Source organism: Sinocyclocheilus grahami, unplaced genomic scaffold, assembly GCF_001515645.1.
Source record: "Sinocyclocheilus grahami isolate Dianchi unplaced genomic scaffold, SAMN03320097.WGS_v1.1 scaffold1673.1, whole genome shotgun sequence".
In the NCBI taxonomy this organism is placed as follows: domain Eukaryota; kingdom Metazoa; phylum Chordata; class Actinopteri; order Cypriniformes; family Cyprinidae; genus Sinocyclocheilus; species Sinocyclocheilus grahami.
Window position 1 is genome coordinate 141591 of NW_015506852.1, and position 18915 is coordinate 160505.

Here is an 18915-nt window from a genome sequence, read left to right on the forward strand (position 1 = left end):
ATAGATAGATAGATAGATAGATAGATAGACAGACAGACAGACAGACAGACAGATAGATTATAGATAGATAGATAGATAGATAGATAGATAGACAGACAGACAGATAGATTATAGATAGATAGATAGACAGACAGACAGACAGATAAATAGATAGATAGATAGATAGATGGATAGATAGATAGACAGATAGATATATTATAGATAGATAGACAGACAGATAGACAGATAGATTATAGATAGACAGATAGATAGATAGATTATAGATAGACAGACAGATAGATAGATGATAGATAGATAGATAGATAGATAGATAGATAGATAGACAGACAGATAGATAGATGATAGATAGATAGATAGATAGATAGATAGATAGATAGATAGATAGATAGATAGATAGATAGATATAAATTGCAGTAGTTATGTGACTTTCATTATTTTGTCTGTTCAGTTGTTTTAATGACCTTTATTTTGTAAATCTAAATAGGGGGCAAAAACATGTTAAATTGTGCAGCGGATAAATGAATCACATTTTTTCACAATTATACGATTACATATTTAAAATTCTAATTACAATTAAGTAGCAATAATGTGATTTTTATGTTTTTTTTATTTATTTAAATATTCAATTAATTATTTTATTACCTTTTATTTTGTAAAACGCGTCACTTTCCCAGAGCGCCTTACGGTTTCCACATGACATTCCCAGCGCGCCAAACTCATGAAAGCTGCCTTCGTAGGGCACTTGAAGCGGAAACATTAACGATAGATACGCTGTAGGATCCTTCCAAACAGAACTCAATACACGTGCATTAATAAGTGAGTTCCGAATGAGCGTTATTTCGAACGCTACACCTTTCAACCCTCCAAAACTGAACTTCGAAGGGAATAGGGCGCAGGGATGATCGCTACCGAATGGCACACACCCCTAGTCACGTGGGTTCCAGCGCTATAAAAGCGGCCGCTCGCTGCTCCTCGCTCTCTTTCCCTGCGCGACACGTGGATGTTCGCACGTCTTCTGACGCATAAGCGATCTTAACGCGATTAAAACATGTGCATAGCGAATTATACGCGAGGAGCCGATCGCAGCGCCTCCAGACCACCACCGTGATGAATGTAAGACTGGTGATTAAAGCTGCTTTAATTCTCGGACTTATGTTAAGCACATGGTGGTTAACGTGTTCTCCTTTGTCTCTGCAGGCTGGATATAATGCGACTAGATCGTGATTATCTGCTGGATGGTTTACTGTGTGATCATTACGCGCAGTTCACAGAAATGGTGGGCTTTACAAAATTGTTTTTTTTGTTACTGTATTTGTTGCGTTTTTCTATATTTATATGTAGTTTATTGCTTAATTGATCTAGGAGATTTCCAAGTGTTTTTCCGTACCTGGAGGAAAGGTGGTGTTTGAGGTGTTGATCATTGAGTTGTGTTCTGTGATGAAGCTGCTATGTAGGAAGTGCCGTCTGATGCGATAACTGACGATGGCGAAGCAAAATCAGCCTGAGACACAACGTGCAGATGCGAGATGTTTCACTCTTCTGGAGACCGCAGGTGTCTGATCACATGTTGTTCTTCTCCACAGGTGAGCTTCTGCTTCTGAACGCTGCTTCAGCACTGATCAGGTAAAGCTCTCTCCAAGACTCGTGTTTGGCTGCGTCTTCCTGAGATGAATCTGCGTCCAAGACCTTTTGTCTAAACCCATCTGATGCATGTTTTCTCTGTATAGATCGAGCGGAAACCACCATGAAGTCTCCTGATTCACCTGGATGGAGAGCTGTACGTGTATATATTGTTTTACTATAAATTCAGTCTTAAATGTAATTTAGTTCTGTTTAGGTCAGAATAGTGTCTTTATAAAGGAACAATCTGACCCAAGATCAGTTTAGACAGTTTATCCATTCAAGCCTGTGATGAGAGAAGTTATCCCTGTCTGAAAACACGTGTGGAGTTTTGGTATTCTGAGGCTTGTTTCATCAATATTTGCACTTTTACATTTTTTTTTATTTTTTCACTTAAGTGACTCATTTTTACTTTCTTGCAGAAATGCTCCACAGTGACTGATGAATGCTGGAGATTGACGTCAAATCATAAAGTGTCTTTTTACAATGTTTATTAAATAAAACGTATCAAAATGATTCCCATCTCTGTGTGGTCATGTGTTGAAGACGGAATTGTATGAGGTTTTCTTCAGCGTGTCCAGGAAGTACTGCTCCTCCTGCAGGAAGTCTTTGTCCTGTTAGAGAAATGAGCAGAAACCATTAGAACGGTTGGGACGTTGCCTATTTAGGGCAGTGATTCTCAAACTTTTTAGTGGCGTACCCCCTGGGGCATTTAACATTATTCTGCGTACCCCCTGTCTTCCACTTAGACTGCAGTTACCTTTTTGTATTACATTGATTTACAGGTGCATTTTTCTACCTTTCAGAGGCAAAGATTGTCTATGCTTATTTGTATCTTTGTTTTATATAATTCTTAACATTCCATTAAGTGTATTAAAGCAGTAAATGTCAAATCGAAGTGATAGCCTACTTGTGGACTTAAAAATAAAACCGCCAATAGGTGATGGCAAGTCACTGTCCTAATGAGCCAGGCGTTGTCATTCATTCTGTAACAAAGCAAAATGCTGTAGTTATGAATGGGTTATTAATCACTGACTCCGAATTGTTCAAAGCTGCATATTCGTTCACTAATGAAACACCGCTGTATGTTGCTTGGAGACACACACCAGATATATGGATTTCATTGGAATTGTTTCGTTACAAAATATAACAAACATGACAATATTCTGGCTACAGATATTATTACAGATAAAACGTTAAATGTTCACTTAAATTTTTTTTTTTTTTTGGGTGAACTTGTGTAAATGTCACATTTGCCATCGTTTCGATAATCAGGGAAATTTGGATTCTTGCTAATTTTTAAACGAGAAACATGAAAACAACTCGCACAGGATATGTGTCCGTATCGAAGAGAGTTTATATCGATCTCAATGTAGAGTCTGTCAATATTTGCTCTTCATCCTATTAAAGGGATAGTTCACCCAAAAATGAAAATGTGATGTTTATCTGCTTACCCTCAGGGCATCCAAGATGTAGGTGAATTTGTTTCTTCAGTAGAACACAAATTAAGATTTTTAACTCAAACCGTTGCAGTCTGTCAGTCATATAATGTCAGTGGATGGGAATCACGGCTTTGAGAGTCATAAAACATACACAAACAAAACCAAATTAGACCCTGCGGCTCGTGAAGATGCATTGATGTGTAAAGACATGAAACGATCGGTCTGTGCAAGAAACTGAACAGTATATCGTTTTTTACCTCTTATTTTCACCGCAATGTCCGAACTGTCTGTCCTGAGCGCGCTCTCGTCGTCGTCTTCAGCCGGCACGTGACGCGTCTTCTTTTTGCTTTACGGCAGATCGCAGACTTATAAGTGCATTACCGCCACCTATCAAGTCGACCACTGACACTCCTAATTGAGATTGTAGATAGAGTGTCAATGGTCCATTTGAGAGATAGGTGGCGGTAATGCACTTATAAGTCTGCAATCCGCCGTAAAGCAAGAAGAAGAAAATGCCTCACGCGCCGGCTGTTGAGAACTCGCTCAGGACAGTTTGGTGAAAATCAGAGGTAAAAAACAATATAAATACTGTTCAGTTTCTTGCACAGACCGATCGTTGTATGTCTTTACACATCAATGTATCGTCACGAGCCGCAGGGTTTAATTTGGTTGTGTTTGTGTATGTTTTTTTTTACTCTCAAAGCTGTGATTCCCATCCACTTACATTATATGACTGATAGACTGCAACAGTTTAAGTTAAAAATCTTCGTTTGTGTTCTACTGAAGAAACTTAAGTCACCTACATCTTGGATGCCCTGGGGGTAAGCAGATAAACATCACATTTTCATTTTTGGGTAAACTGTCCCTTTAAGTGAAGGTTTACTTTGAAGATACATTGAACAGCAGCACAATTTGCAAAAGCAGCATATTCAGCGGGCATCCTATCACTTGCATGCTGCTTGTGTGGATGCAGTCAGTTTTGACCACAAAAGATGAGGTAAGCTGATTGGATATCATGTATTTGACCGTTTATGGCACTCCCATTTTCCTGTTTTTACATTAGAAGCAGCATTTTGCTCGTCAGAAAGACATGTTCGGTTTTAATGTTACTGTAAGTTGGGGTAGAATTAAATGAATGCCAAAACTCAGAATTTTGTTCGCGTACCCCCTCCGTCACCTCATGTACACCCAGGGGTACGCTTACCCCAGTTTGAGAACCACTGATTTAGGGAAATAGTTGCTCTGAGGCAATAACGGTGAAGCATTACCTCAAAAGGAAGTTGTTGAAGTATTATAGGACTTCCTAATGATTTTAGTGGTTTATGCAGCTCTCTACAATTACTGTGGATTTTAACATGCATTTTTAGAGGTACTTTAATACACTGATCATTTGTCAGATATATTAAAAACATTTTAACTACTACTAATTCTACTAATGGGGCCATAAAAAAAACTGACTTGAATCACAAATGGAAGAAAAACCCAAATATAATCCCTGCCCATCTTTTTTTTTTTTTTGTCTTTCATTTGAGTTATTGCAATGACAAATATTCCAAAGGTGCTTTGTGCTTAAATTTTGTCAGCTGTTAATGTTACTTTAAAATGCAATTTCTGTGTTTGTAATGAAGCACTATATATATATATATATATACACACACAGGTGCATCTCAATAAATTAGAACGTCGTGGATCTGTTCATATTTTTAATATTTAAAAGAAAAATCTTAAGAAAATAAAAAAATAGGCAGTATTTCATGTTGTGTGTATAATGATATAATGCTATTTAAAGCTTATTAAAGAATTATGTGTAAAAGTGCGGTCACATTTACTGTTAGGTGATTTTTTTTGTGGGTGAAATCCAGTCATTCCAATAGGAATCTGTGAATTTGGTGCAAGGGCGTAAGATTTCTCACGCAGATTTCGCACTGGGTTCAGATCAGTCACGTGATTGGAAGGAGTCGTGGGCGTGGCCACATCCTAAAATAATACAAGTAAAATAATGGTCCTACAGACTGGAAATCAATGCTCGGTTTGACAATATCGGAGGTAGTCAGGTTACTAGCTGCGACCAATTAGCGGACGATATTTTGCATGGGCTCACAATTACTGTGAAAAAGCAGTGAAGCAGGGTAAGCAGTGAAAAAAAAGAAGCATAACTTAGGCTTAAATCAGTCTATTACAACAGTCTGTATTTGTGCGATTCTCTATGCGATCTTATTTCAACAAACGTGTATTCGACTTTTAAGGCCGATCCACCCCAAGAACGATAATTATATTCGCATTACACCAAAGAGCGATAACGTTCTGTTTATTTTAAGCGTGCTGAAGTTTTGTTGTCTAACGCTTTAATGCAGGATGGATTCTGAACGGCTGTCAGTGTTTTTATCATTCATCAGCTGGAAAAAATCATTTCAAAAGTGATTCGAACAATATCGTTCCTCAGTGCCATTTAATGTCAGACTGCAGAGGGCAGGATTTCATCGGATCACCTGCTGTGAGTCTCATGATAATCACACACTCCAGCCACTAGGGAGTGTGATGAGCCTCGTCAGTCAACAGTCATTCCCCGATGAACTGAAGGCGGCCATTTTTAATTCGTGGAAAGTTTGTTGTGGTTGTTTGATGCTCAGTGTTTTATAGGCGTTACACCTGCTCTAATTGACTTCATTTTTATGTTGAAGTGGATTGTAAACGGCATTTAAACTGGATTGACTGCATCTTCTTCTGATCTACTGTTTGCCTTTTGGATTTTTACACCATAGGATTATTGGCTTCAACATCGATGGGAAATATGGTGAGATCTTTCCTTTTTATGTATTTATTTGGCTGTGCTTGCTGAACTGAATTGATGCTTATTTAGATTTTTCACTGGAGACATTCAAAACTGCGATCAGATCTTATTTTTATTATTTTTTAAGTTATTTATTTTAATATTGAATTAATATTGACATATTGGATTTTTTGCTGAATTGTTGCATTATTTAGATTTTTTGACTGGAGTTGTTCAGGAACTGTTGGCATTTCTTTGGCATATATGAGAATTATTGTTTGTTTGTTTATGTATACATTGAATTATTCACTTAATCGTTGCATATATGAATATGTGAGCCTGGAGCACAAAAGCAGTGTTAAGTCGCTGGGGTATATTTGTAGCAATAGCCAAAAATACATTGTGTGGGTCAAAATTATTGATTTTTATTTTATGCCAAAAATCATTAGAATATTAAGTAAAGATCATGTTCCATGAAGATATTTTGTAAATTTCCTACTGTAAATATATTAAAACTTCATTTCTGATTAGTAATATGCATCGCTAAGAACTTCATTTGGACAACTTTAAAGATGATTTTCTCAATATTTAGATTTTTTTGCACCCTCAGATTCCAGATTTTCAAATAGTTGTATCTCGGCTAAATATTGTCCTATCCTAACAAACCACACATCATTATTTATTCAACTTTAAGATTATGTATAAATCTCAATTTTGAAAAATTGACACTTAAGACCGGTTTTGTGGTCCAGGGTCGCATATAATATACTCTTGAGCTTATATTGCACTTAATGTTTATATACCATGCAATGCACATGGGTTATTGGCTCCAATATTAATAGGAAATGTAGTCAGAACTTTTTTTTTTTGTTTTTTTAAAGCATATTGGAATATTAGCTTTTTGGGGACTATTTTTGTATTACTTTGATTTTTCACTGGAGTCGTTCAGGAACTTGGTTTTACTTTGGCTTTTATATGAAGATTGTTCTGGTTTGTTATTATGATGCTATCTGTCGACTTATTGCATATTTGGATTTTTTTTTTTTTAACTGTTGCTTTGTTTTTATTTTGGTAAACGTGTCAGATTTGTCATTTTATTAGTATTTTTGTTTTAATTAATTAATTTATTGCATATTGCAATATTTATTTTTTTTACTGAACAGAAATGTTGCTTTATGTTCGGGATTCACATTTAAATGAGGATTTTCTGGTTTATATAATTGAAAAATTCACGTAATCATTACATACATGTATATAATATACACTTGCACTTATTTTTAGTTTAATTCACAAGTGTATATACCCTAATAAGCCTCTTTAATGTGGAGTGTTTTACTGCAGTGGTCAGTTGAACGGTTATAGTGCTCTCTAATGGACACTAGCATCAGAATGTGTTGTCACTTGGGGAAACTGGGTAATTTGTGAGCTGAGGTGAATGTGCGGTACCTTCTCAGCGGTGTGTTTGATGAGGGCGAGGCGGGCGTGTAGCTCAGCGGGCAGCGGGTTCACAGCGGCGGTCAGGTGTGTGCTGGCCAACGCTGGAGAGAAATCTAACAAACACACACACACATACACATGATGCGCTGTCTGACACACTGAACGCCTGCGGTGAGTCTGAGTGAACAGATTACCTGCGATGAGGGGCGCTGACGTCACCGGATGGACGGGAAGAGTGTGTCTCAGTCGCTCTATGTCTCTGTTATGATCGGTCATCCTCAGACGCTCCTGCAGATCACATGAGCAGAGTTACACTAACTAGATAACAACTACATCATTCAGTGGTGTGACGTCACTATAGTGCAGCTTTACCAGTAATAGTGGTGTAGAATCACAAACATATCTTCTCTCTCAGACGGTGTGTAGTTTTGGGAAGTCTGGTTCATCTTAATGAATCAGTTTGTTTGCACAGTATTTTTGAATCAAATAATGTTCGAATTATTCTTTTTTTTTATATAGTGAAATATGTTGCTGTTCATCAGTGTTTTGACTAAATTAGGGTGTTTTCTAATTTTATTAGTTGTTTAATATGAATTCATCTGTTCAATGTAATGTTTTACCCTAACTGAGATGGTCAGTGCTCATCCTTTATAAATACTACTCTGATTTGGAGTAATTAATGATATTTAATGGATTAATTAATGATAATGAATGATACATTTTTATCATCTAATAAAAACATAATTATATTTTCCTAAATTCTTTGTTTTCCAAGTTTTTTTGTGGATTTCTTTTAAAGGTTCATTACTTGTTAATCATCAAAAAGCATGAATTGTAATTAAAATTCATTAAAATGTAACAAATAAATAATTTATTAAACTCTTTAACAATAATACAGCTCTATGACATCTGTTTTATTTTCCCCCCAAATTCTGTGTTTTCCATTAAAATTTTTTTCTGGATTCATTGGTTAATTAAAGGGGTGCTATTATGCTTTTTCACTTTTTCAACTTTAGTTAGTCTGTAATGTTGCTATTTGAGCATAAAAAAGATCTGCACATTTACAAAGCTCAAAGTCCACTTCAAAAGGAGAAATTTTATTTAACAGAAATCACTTTCAGTTAATTTCACAAAACTTTTGACAAGATTTTAACAAGATTTTAATTTTTTTTTAAAACAAGAACAGGATCCCACAAAATGCTTTATTTGTCCTCCCAAATTTCATTTTAATTTTCCCCAAATTCTGTGTTGTGTGTGTATCTGTGTCTGTCTGTGTGCGTGTCTGTCTGTGTGACTGTGTGTGTGTGTGTGAGAGAGAGAGAGAGAGAGAGAGAGACCTGCTGTAGGCTGTGCTCCTGTTGTCGTAGTCTCTCCATCTGTGTGTGGATGGTGCGGAGTCGTGTCTGATGTTCGGCCTCCACCTGTCTGGACTCTCTCAGCGCTCGCTCTCCCTCCTCAAAGCGCTCGGACGCCAGCTGTGACACAGGAAGCGCTTCAGTGTCACATGATCAGCGCCACAGACAGATCTGCTGCAGTGTTTTACCTTACTGAAGCTCTCCACCTCCTGCGCTCGTGTCTTGAGTCTCAGTGCTGCGGCGCTCAGTCGCTCTTTCTCACTCTCCAGCTCCTGTCTCAGTTTCTCCAGACTGTCTCTCTCTCTCAGCAGCGCTTCCTCCTTCTGTTTCAGCTCTCCGGCGCGCAGCTTCAGATCCACCTGCTCCTGAATATCACCGAGGAGAAATGGGATTTAATCACTCCGCCTCTTAAAAAAACCTCCCTTCTCATCTGAAGTCACCAGTACCTCTTACTTTTTCAACTTCTCCCGTCTGACCACCTGCAGCCTGATGCATAAACTACTTCATCTTGTATTAAAAGTTAGCAGTCTTGTTATTGTTAACTAAAACTATTCAAATTGTTTTCTTTATTTGAATAAAATAAAGCTGAAATAAAATATAAATATTTGATGAAAAACAAACTAAAAACTAATAAAAATAGCAAAAAGCACATTATAAAATTACTCAAATTTAAAATAATTTCGATTTAGTTTATAAATAAATGTAACAAACATTTTTTTTAATATAATTATACATTTAAATTAAATAAACAAAAACTAAGAAAATACAAGCTAATTCAAAATACTAATAAATACTATAACAGTATATTATAAATAATACTAAAATATTATATAATAAATCATCCTACATCTTTTCTCGTTGAATATTACTTAAATTTCTTTATTTGTTTCACTTGGAAATGTCATATTTAATTATTTTGTAAAATAAGTTTCTTATTAATATAAACGCTTGAATGTAAAATATTATATCTTAAAAATATATAATTCAGACTTTTTTTCCTCAGAATTCTAACATTATTTCTTAGAATTGTGAGTTTCAACTAAAATTCTGACTTTAATTGTCAGAATGTTAAGATTTAAATTGCATTCCGAGATACAAAGTTGCAATTCTGACTTTAAATCATAGAATGCCAGTTACAGACTCCATTTGGAGGAAAAAAATCTGATTAGTAACAAACAAACAAAGGAAAATAAATAGCGAGATGTTGGCATTGAGATGAGGATCATTCATTTTATATGGTGATACTTTTCCTTTTTTTTTTTTTTATTCTTTTATTTTTTTAATTTTTTTTAATTTTTGGGAAATGTGGTGAGTTGTCTATTTTATGTATCTATTTATTACATATGGGAATATTAATTTGTTTATTTTTTAGCTATTTTTGCTGAACCAAAATTTTGCTTTAATTTGAGATGTTAACTCAAAATAGTAAGATACAAACTTGGAACACCACGCATGAATGCATGCAGATACACAGATCCATATTTTGGCCTGTCCTGTATTGTTGACCTGTGCCATGCTGATGATGGACCCCTCTCTGTGCGCGTCTCTCTCCATGACTCGGCTGGCTTCTCTCTCGGCGCGCTCTTGACGCAGTTTCTCCTGCGCGTGAAAGCGGCTCCAGTCGGCCGCCAGTTTCCTGCGCTCTTCGGCACAGTGCTGCATGACGGACTGCTGCTCCTCCAGCAGAGCGCTCTGAGACACACACACACACATACAGACAGACAGATGAGCCCCAAACCATCATAACATCATGTTAAACGTCTCACATGTTCATTTTAATGCTTTATCCATATTCAGACTAAATATGTCATGTGGATTCAGAGGGGTTTCTGGACCTTCTCCAGCTGTCTCTGCTGCTCGGCCAGCTGTGTGTCCATCTTGGCGATGACCTCCTTGAGCCGTGACCTCTCTTCGGCCATCTCACGCTGCTGCTGGCTCAAACGCTCCTGCAGAACTGACAGCGAATGACAGATTCAGATCCGCTGAACCGTTCCGCACAGATCTGGAGATGTTTGTTCTTGTGTTCGTACCTCTGAGCTGTTCGTCTCTCTGTCTGGCTCCGATCTCCAGTCCCTGCGCCGTGTTTTCATGCGAACTCTCCACTCGAGACGAGAGATCGCCCAGCCTGCGGGAGAACTGCTCCATCTGCTCGATGACCACCGTCAGAGACCTGAACACACACACACAGAAGCTCCATGAGATCTGGCTCAAACCGCTGACGGACATCTCATCTGTGACGTACAGCACCTGGTCTGAGACGTGGCGCTGGTCACCGCGTCGATCTCCTCATCCTTCAGTTTCTTCAGACGCAGGATCTGTTCTTCATGATCTCTCTTCATCTCCAGGATGGACTTCCTGTGACACATGTGAATGACACAAGCCTGTTTTACACTCAGGTGGGTTTGTTACTTTTTTTCTGTACCCGTTTTAAAGAAGGACTCAACTTTGTGCTAAAAGTGTGTGCATCACCTCTGCAGGTCTCTGAGTCTCTCCACCTCTCTGTCTCTGTCCTGCTGGCACTGCGCGAGTCTGCGCTGGTGCTGCGCCTGCATCTCTGCTCTCTCCTGCTCCACCAGACGTGTGACCGCAGCCAGTCTCTCTGCCAGGTCCTCGTTCTCCTGCCGTGAGCGCAGCTCTCGCTGAGTGGCCGATTCCTCCAGCAACTTCACACGAGCTCTGAGACGAGAGCACAGTCATCACACCAAATGACACTCTTACAGGGTTGTGTGTGTGTGTGTTACCTGTGTTATCACTACTGCTGCTGTGTGTGTTACCTGTGTGTTCCCGCTGCCTCTGTATGTGTGTGTTACCTGTGTTACCTGTGTGTGTGTTACCGCTGATGTGTGTGTGTGTACATGTTTTTCTATACTGGTGGGTACTTAAACCTGAATACACACCAACTCATTGGGACTTGTGTCACTGTGGAGACCTAAATTCAGGTCCCCATGGGTACAGAAGCTTATAAATCATACAGAATTAGTTTTTTTCAGATTGTAAAAATGCACAAAGTTTTCTGTGAGGGGTAGGTTTAGGTGTAGGGCGATAGAAAATACAGTTTGTACAGTATAAAAACCATTATGCCTATGGATAGTCCCCACAAGGATAGTGAACCAGACTGTCTGTGTGTTACTTGTGTGTGACCGATGCTGTGTGTGTGTGTGTTACCTGTGCGTTACCGCTGCTTCTGTGTGTGTGTGTGTGTTACCGCTGCTGTGTGTCTTTCCTTTGTTACTGCTGCCTCTGTGTTACCACTGCTGCAGTGTGTGGTGCTACTGCTGCCTCTCTGCATGTGTTACCTGTGTGTTACCGCTGCTTCTCTGTGTGTGTGTGTGTGTGTGTGCGTTACCGCTGCTGTGTGTCTTTCCTTTGTTACTGCTGCCTCTGTGTTACCACTGCTGCAGTGTGTGTGTTACCTGTGTGTTACCGCTGCCGCTGTGTGTTACCTGTGTGTTGTCGCTACTGCTGCAGTGTTACCTGTGTGTTGTCGCTGCCTCTGTGTGTGTGTGTGTGTGTGAGTGTGTGCGTCACCTTTGTGCTACTGTTGCCTCTCTGCATGTGTTACCTGTGTGTTACCGCTGCTTCTCTGTGTTACCTGCACGTGTGTGTTACCTGCATGTGTGTTACCTCTGTGTGTGTGTGTGTGTTACTTGTTTATTACCTTTGTGTGTTACCTGTGTCTGTGCGTGTGCACGTGTTACCTGTGTGTGAGTGTTTGTGTTACCTCTGCATGTGTGTGTTACCTGTGCATGTTCTCCATGAGCTCAGTGTCTTGTTTGTGTCTCTGTTGAATGCTCTCTAGCAGCATCTGATTCTGGTCTCTCTCCAGCTGTAAACTCCTCACCTGAACAGACGCACGAAAGCTCAGTTACTGCATTCAGCTGGAGTCTCTTGAACAATCAGCACGTCTGAGGTAACTGTACCTGTCCCTCCAGCTGAATGATGCGTTTCTGCAGTGATTTCACGTCATGCTGATGGTCTGTGTCTCTGAGTCTCTGTGAGTCCAGAGAGCCGCTGAGACCCCACAGCTGAGACTGAGCCAGCTACACACACACACACACACACACAACCCTTCATTAGTTTACATTAATCACCCTTACAGCATGTTTCGTATTATATCTGTGTGTGTGTGTCACCTGCTGCTGTATGAGTAGCTGCTGTAGACCACCTGCAGACAGAGAAGCGTGTGTTTGTGTCGCAGGTACAGCGTCATCTGCAGGTGACTTCTGTGGAAACACTGAACCAACAGCAGTTTTAAAATCACATTCATATCTACACATTTTAGGACCTACAAGATGTTTTACATTAACATTATTTGCAAGACAGTTAAGAGCAGGCTCACCAATTCTCATTTATGTGAAAATGTTTTTATACATCATGGTATTATTACTATTATTATTTAATAATACTACTATTTACTACTATTAATACTTTTTTTTTTACTTTTACTATTTCAATTTAATTAAAAAAATAAATTAATATAAAACAATTTAATATTAATTTGTTGGTTTTATTTATTTTTTTTTTTTTAAATACAATTTTATAATTCATTTTTACATTAATACAGTAATGAGCCACAATTTTAAAAAAATCCATTCATTCATTAATCCAGATGCATCACCTTAATGAGAATTTGGGGTTTAAATGTGACTAACTGTTATGAAAATGTCACAGTGGAAAAAAGTCTTAATGGTCCTATGGAATATGTTTTCGTTTATGCAATATAATCCTTAATATTTGTGTGTTTTCATGTTTTCATGAGTCATGATAAACTCCTGCTCTACACTAGTAGCACCTACTCCACACTGCAGGGGGCGCTACAGCGGGCACATGCCACCCCTGGACGGGGTTTAAGGGGGGCGTCTCTGTCTGGACGTCCCATCCTGTGAGATGCAAGGATTTCTGAGCAGATGACTGGGTTATTACAGGTGAAGGAGTGAATTGTGTTGTTTAGGGATGAGGTCTGTTTTATAGGGTTGTTTTAGGGCGTTTGATGGATAAGAGATGCTGCAATGGTGTTTGAGAGGAAACTAACCTAATAACTAAGAAATGAGTGTGAGCCGACAGATCGCTATTATGATGATTTTCCATGACTTTTCCAGATTTCTTTTTAAAGAGAAACGTCCTCATTTACAAAGGAGTTTGTGAAAATGTGTGAACTATCCCGCTAAATCAGAGGTTCTCAACCCTTTTGAGTCCAAAACTATATTTTTAGGCCCCATGACTTAAGCAGTCATTCACGATTTAGCAGATAGGGATTTAAAAAAAATACTTAATTTCTTTAAAAGAAAAAGCAACAACTATAAAATGTATATTAACTATTACAATTCATGATAGCATTTTTAGATTTGATTAACTTCCATGACTTTTCCAGGTCTACAAATCACTTTTAAAATGAGGCTTCCTCATATATTCAGGTTTTACAAAACAGTGGGAATTTTGGTTCTTCAAAGGCAAAAAAAATGCTTTTGAAATGCAATGATTTTATTGCTTTTTGTCGTCTTTTAAATAATTTTAAGTCTTCTTGAGGCCTCCTGATTGAAAACCGGTCATCTAAATCTAACATGGATTAAAGGGGTAGTTTACCCAAAAAATCCAACCAAACAGTTGACGGCAGCCATTCACTTCCATGGTATGGAAAAATACTGTGGAAGTCAATGGCTACCGTCAACTGCTTGGTTACCCACATTCTTCAAAATATCTTCTTTTGTGCTTTTGTGTTTTCTTGTGTTTCTTGCCAATGAAATTACTACAAAATGTCTAAATTCCTAACATTTATATTCCCAATGAAACATTTCAGAAATGGAAATCTCAATTTTAAAACTCCCTGATATTTTCTGTCACTAGAAACCCCAGAGGAGTGGAATGTTTGATGTTTCACTGTACCAGCTTTGTGTTGAGTTTCTGAGCTCGTGTTGTGTTGGATGGAGACGCCAGCAGACTCTCTGCAGGAAAACACACACACACTTGATTTAGTCCGGTGTAAATCACATGACCACATTTATAGCAGTGACTGACTCTGTGTTGACTGTACCTGGGATCTGTGTTTGGGACGGGAGACTCGTCCTGTCGTCTTCGTGGGGCTGAAGACACGTTTGATTTAGAGCTACAAACACATCACACATTTGAGCAAGTCTCCGTGCATCCTGATCCATTCCCACCCAACATTCATTACAAACGCTCACCTGAGAAACCCGTCCACTTCCTCCCCCAGACCTGATGAAACGTCCTGTTTCCTCTCTCTCTCCTCTGATTGGCTCACTGACTGCGTTTTCTTGCGGCTCAGAGCACCGGTGAGCCAGTCGTCTTCCTCGTCCTCGTCTCTCTTCACTGGTTTTGAGATGGTTTTAGGAGACGAGGGTGCAGCAGGTGGATCTGCTGTCTTTAAAGCGGGCGTCTCTTTTCGGGCCGCTGTGGACGGTGATGCCGGAGGCTTCAGGGTCTCTGGTTCTGAATGTTTGGGTTCCTCCTTCATCTTTTGCTCCTCTTCGTCCTGCTTCAGGCCGAGCCAGTCTGATCTGGGCCGGGTGGCGCGTGTGGAGGGTTTGGGTTTGTGTTCGGGTGAGTGAACGCTCACGTCTTCAGTTGAGAATCTGACACCATACAGAGCAACACAGAGTTAGATTTAATCAAACTCTATATAGTTATATAAATATATAGTTAAACAGTTTTTTAATGAATACAGTAAAAACGATTTATTTTTGCCGCATTATTATTAGGATAAAATCTACTGATGGCGTTGTTGTTAATTGTTGTCTTTGAAAATTTTTATGAATTTTGAGTAAATATTGTGTAAAAAATAATAATAAACTTTGCATACATTTTGTTGTATTGTGTTAATTGGTAGACATTAAATAATTTTAAGAAGTTGACATCTTGCATTTTAGTAATTAAAAAATGAAAAAGTAACAATATTTTACGTTTAATTGTGGAGTATTCATGCATTATCGTACTTTTTAATTAATTGATTTGAACTGATTAAATTGTAATTATATTAAAAGTATTTTGTATTAATACAGTAAAAATGTTTAATTTTACTGCATTTTTATTAGGATAAAATTTACAGATTGCATTGTTATTTATATTTTTGTTTATTTTTTTAAATATTTTAGTGAATTTTCATTAAATGTTGTGTAAAAGAATACATTTTCTGTGCATATTGTGTAGGAAGTTGACATCTTGCATTAGTTAATGGAAAAATGATGGAAAGAATATAAAAATAAAATTTTTCATCAGTTATTCAAGTATTCCTACAATATGGTAATTTTTTTTCTTGTATTAATTGATTTTAATGTCTTTTTAAATTATTGTATAAAAAGGTTAATTCACAATAATACAGTAAAAAACTATTAATTTGTACTGTATTCATGTAAAATGTACTGTTTATTTATTTTGGATAAAATCTACAGATAGCATTATTTTGTTGTTTTTGAATATTTCAGTACATTTTGAGTAAATATTATGTAAAATTTTGTGTACATCTAGTTGTATTGAGTTAATGGGTAGACATGAAATAATTGTAGGAAGTTGAGATCTTGCATTTTATGTCTTTTTTTGTTTTTCAGATAATTTCGTGAACCTGTGTTTGTAATCAGACTGTATTATTGTTTAGACATTAAAAGCTTCTGTTGTGTATGTAGTCCTGTACATTAACGTGTCTCACCTGACAGACTGTCTGCGGGACTGACGGCCCTCTGGAGTCGAACCCATGGTGGGCTGATAGGAGCCGAACGTGAAGTCCTCCTCATCCATCAGAGAGGCTACAGAGAGAGCAGGACCAGCGGATTGTGATTATTCACTGATTTCAAGAGCTTCATGTTCATTTATGCATTTGACAGATGCTTTTATCCAAAGAGACTGGCACTGCATTCAAGATTACCAGTTTATGCGTATATACCCTGGGAATCAAACCTATGACTTCCTGTTGCAAGCGCCAGGCTCTACATAGCTATATGATCTATAACTTAAATGACATTGCAATTGTTGAGTCTTTCTCGTATCATTCGAGTCACAGTAATCTGCTTTGGTAGGTGAGCATCAGTTGTGATTGTGTCACCTTTTCCAGCTGAGCTCTTCTCCGGCAGTTTCTCCGTCTGTGTCGTGTCTCTCTTCTCTCCCGTGACGGGTCTCTCTAGCAGACGAGGAGACGTCCCTCGGCCCAAGATCTCATCCAGTCGTGTGCGAGCTCTCAGAGGAGCATCACTGATCGCAGAGGACAGAGATTCAGAAATCATACTGTATATCAGGTTCAGTGTCATAGTTCTCTACGAATAATCCAAACAATCAGAAAACACTTCAGCTTCATTCAGTACATGGTGCCTTTTCCACTTCTGAAGTTCATTTCTGCAAGATTTTACACATTTTTGTCTTAAAATGATAATAAATTGCATTATGCCACCTCAAGCTAAATTAATATATATTGGGATATAAAACTTTGCGTTTAGAAAGGAAACAAAGCTGCCAGTGCATTAAGTCAGAGTACTACAACTTATTACCAAGATGCTGATGCTGATATTTTTACTAATATGCACTAATTTATTATATTTTTTAAAATATTATAAATATATTAACTATTTCCCCGCCAGCGTTTTGAAAAAGGTTGCCAGCCACCGTCAGCGTTTTTGATCATTTTCACTAAATTTTCATGGCCCCCAGAATATTTTATACATTTATAAATATCTGAACATACAATACATAAAAATAAAGAACAGAGCTTCTACTTTTAAACAAAACAATCTGTTTTATTCTAGCTTAAAGCATTCTTTTCATCAACAATTGAATGTAAGTTTCATAAAAAAGCAACATTTTGAGCAAAAAGCTGAGAAAATCACGTTTTTATCAAAGACTACATCTGGATCATATTCAGAATGATGATCAAAGCATAGATGCAGTAGATGTTTCTATCAGCTTCACGGTTTTCATTCGGAAGATGCGTAAAAGCCGTAAAATCTTGTCTTTGGTGGGGAAGCGTTTACTCCTAAAAGACGAGATAACTCATCAATGGCGGGGAAAGAGTTAAAGGGGTCATATGATGCGATTTCAGTTTTTCCTTTCTCTTTGGAGTGTTACAAGCTCTTGGTGCATAAAGAAGATCTGTAAAGTTGCAAAGACTAAAGTCTCAAATTCAAAGAGATAATCGTTATAAAAGTTAAGAGTCAGCCACACCTACCTAAAACGGCTCGTTCTAACACGCCCCCACATATCTACCTCACTATGTGGGAAGATTTGCATAACGCCACCCAAATGTTCACGCAAAGAAAGAAGGCGTAACTTTTATTCTCGCTGTAGTATTGTTGCTGCCGCCGCCATATCGTGAAGGCGCTGTGTGTTTCGTTGTGAAAGCGGAACGAACAAAATCAGAATGATGTCATCTCATATTTCAGCCAATCAGAAAGCAGCAGCAGCATCTTGATTCACCTTCATGCTGTCGAGCAGAGCGGCAGGATCGGCCTCGGACACGTCAGAGCCCTGAGGCACAACACAATCACAATCACACACACACAATAATACAACCCACAATACAACACACAGAAAGCCAAATTTACAGACATTAAAGTTTTGGAAGTTTTAGTGGACATTGAATCTGGATTTATCTGCAGATTAATCTGATTATTTTGCTTGTATTAATGCATGTAATAGAGAATTTTGCCCGCAAATAAATGGGATAAAAATATATGGTTACACTTTAAGGTGTCCTTGTTACAGCGTAATTATACATTTAACAACATGCACTTACTACAGAGTCAGGATTATGGTTTGGTTTATGGTTAGCTGCATGTTATTATGCATCATTTACTGTTATTACTATAGTAAGTGCATGCAACATGTAACCAAGACACTAAAATAAAGTGCTTTTTCATTCTTTTGCCTTCAGTATTCTCTATAGTTTTAAAGTTCTTTTATAATTTTTTATTTTTTTTTTTACATAAAAATGAAAACAACTGGTAATTTAAAGTGTGATTTCTGCACCGTTTCTAGTACGAGTTATTTATTTTTCTGTATTCACTGTAATCGAGAATTATACACTAGAGATCGACCGATATATCGATTTACCGATATTATTCCCGATATTTAAGCATTTTACAATAATCGGATATCAGCTGTTTAATATTTCAGTGCTGTGATTGTATGAATTAAAGACTACTGTACACAGCATACAGTGATTCTTCAGTTAAGGACACTTTTCTAAATCCTTGAAATGTTTTATAAGAGCCACATGTGATCGCGTTACAAATCCTCAAGCGGAAAACCTCTTTAAAAGTCTTGAAGTGATTCTTTATTATAAAAAATACAA

At 37.8% G+C, this 18915-nt stretch overlaps 1 protein-coding gene and 1 long non-coding RNA gene across 2 annotated transcripts in view; one reads left to right on the plus strand and one right to left on the minus strand.

The window, feature by feature from the left end:
* The first annotated feature begins 964 nt into the window (after nt 1-964).
* LOC107571952 (uncharacterized) lies at nt 965-2136 on the plus strand. Its single transcript, XR_001607258.1, has 5 exons — nt 965-1113; nt 1198-1276; nt 1584-1623; nt 1728-1777; nt 2043-2136. It is a non-coding gene; the product is annotated as an uncharacterized lncRNA (long non-coding RNA).
* The window catches only part of LOC107571951 (fas-binding factor 1 homolog), a 22292-nt gene continuing 5513 nt past the window's right edge, over nt 2137-18915 (minus strand). The window contains 18 exon segments of the mRNA XM_016258343.1: nt 2137-2234; nt 7279-7382; nt 7464-7557; nt 8607-8744; nt 8813-8989; nt 10131-10457; nt 10460-10578; nt 10655-10794; nt 10872-10979; nt 11094-11300; nt 12365-12465; nt 12545-12664; nt 12758-12858; nt 14508-14566; nt 14656-14727; nt 14807-15214; nt 16285-16381; nt 16678-16823. Coding sequence (XP_016113829.1) covers nt 2154-2234; nt 7279-7382; nt 7464-7557; nt 8607-8744; nt 8813-8989; nt 10131-10457; nt 10460-10578; nt 10655-10794; nt 10872-10979; nt 11094-11300; nt 12365-12465; nt 12545-12664; nt 12758-12858; nt 14508-14566; nt 14656-14727; nt 14807-15214; nt 16285-16381; nt 16678-16823 — 2599 coding nt within the window. The 3' untranslated portion in view covers nt 2137-2153.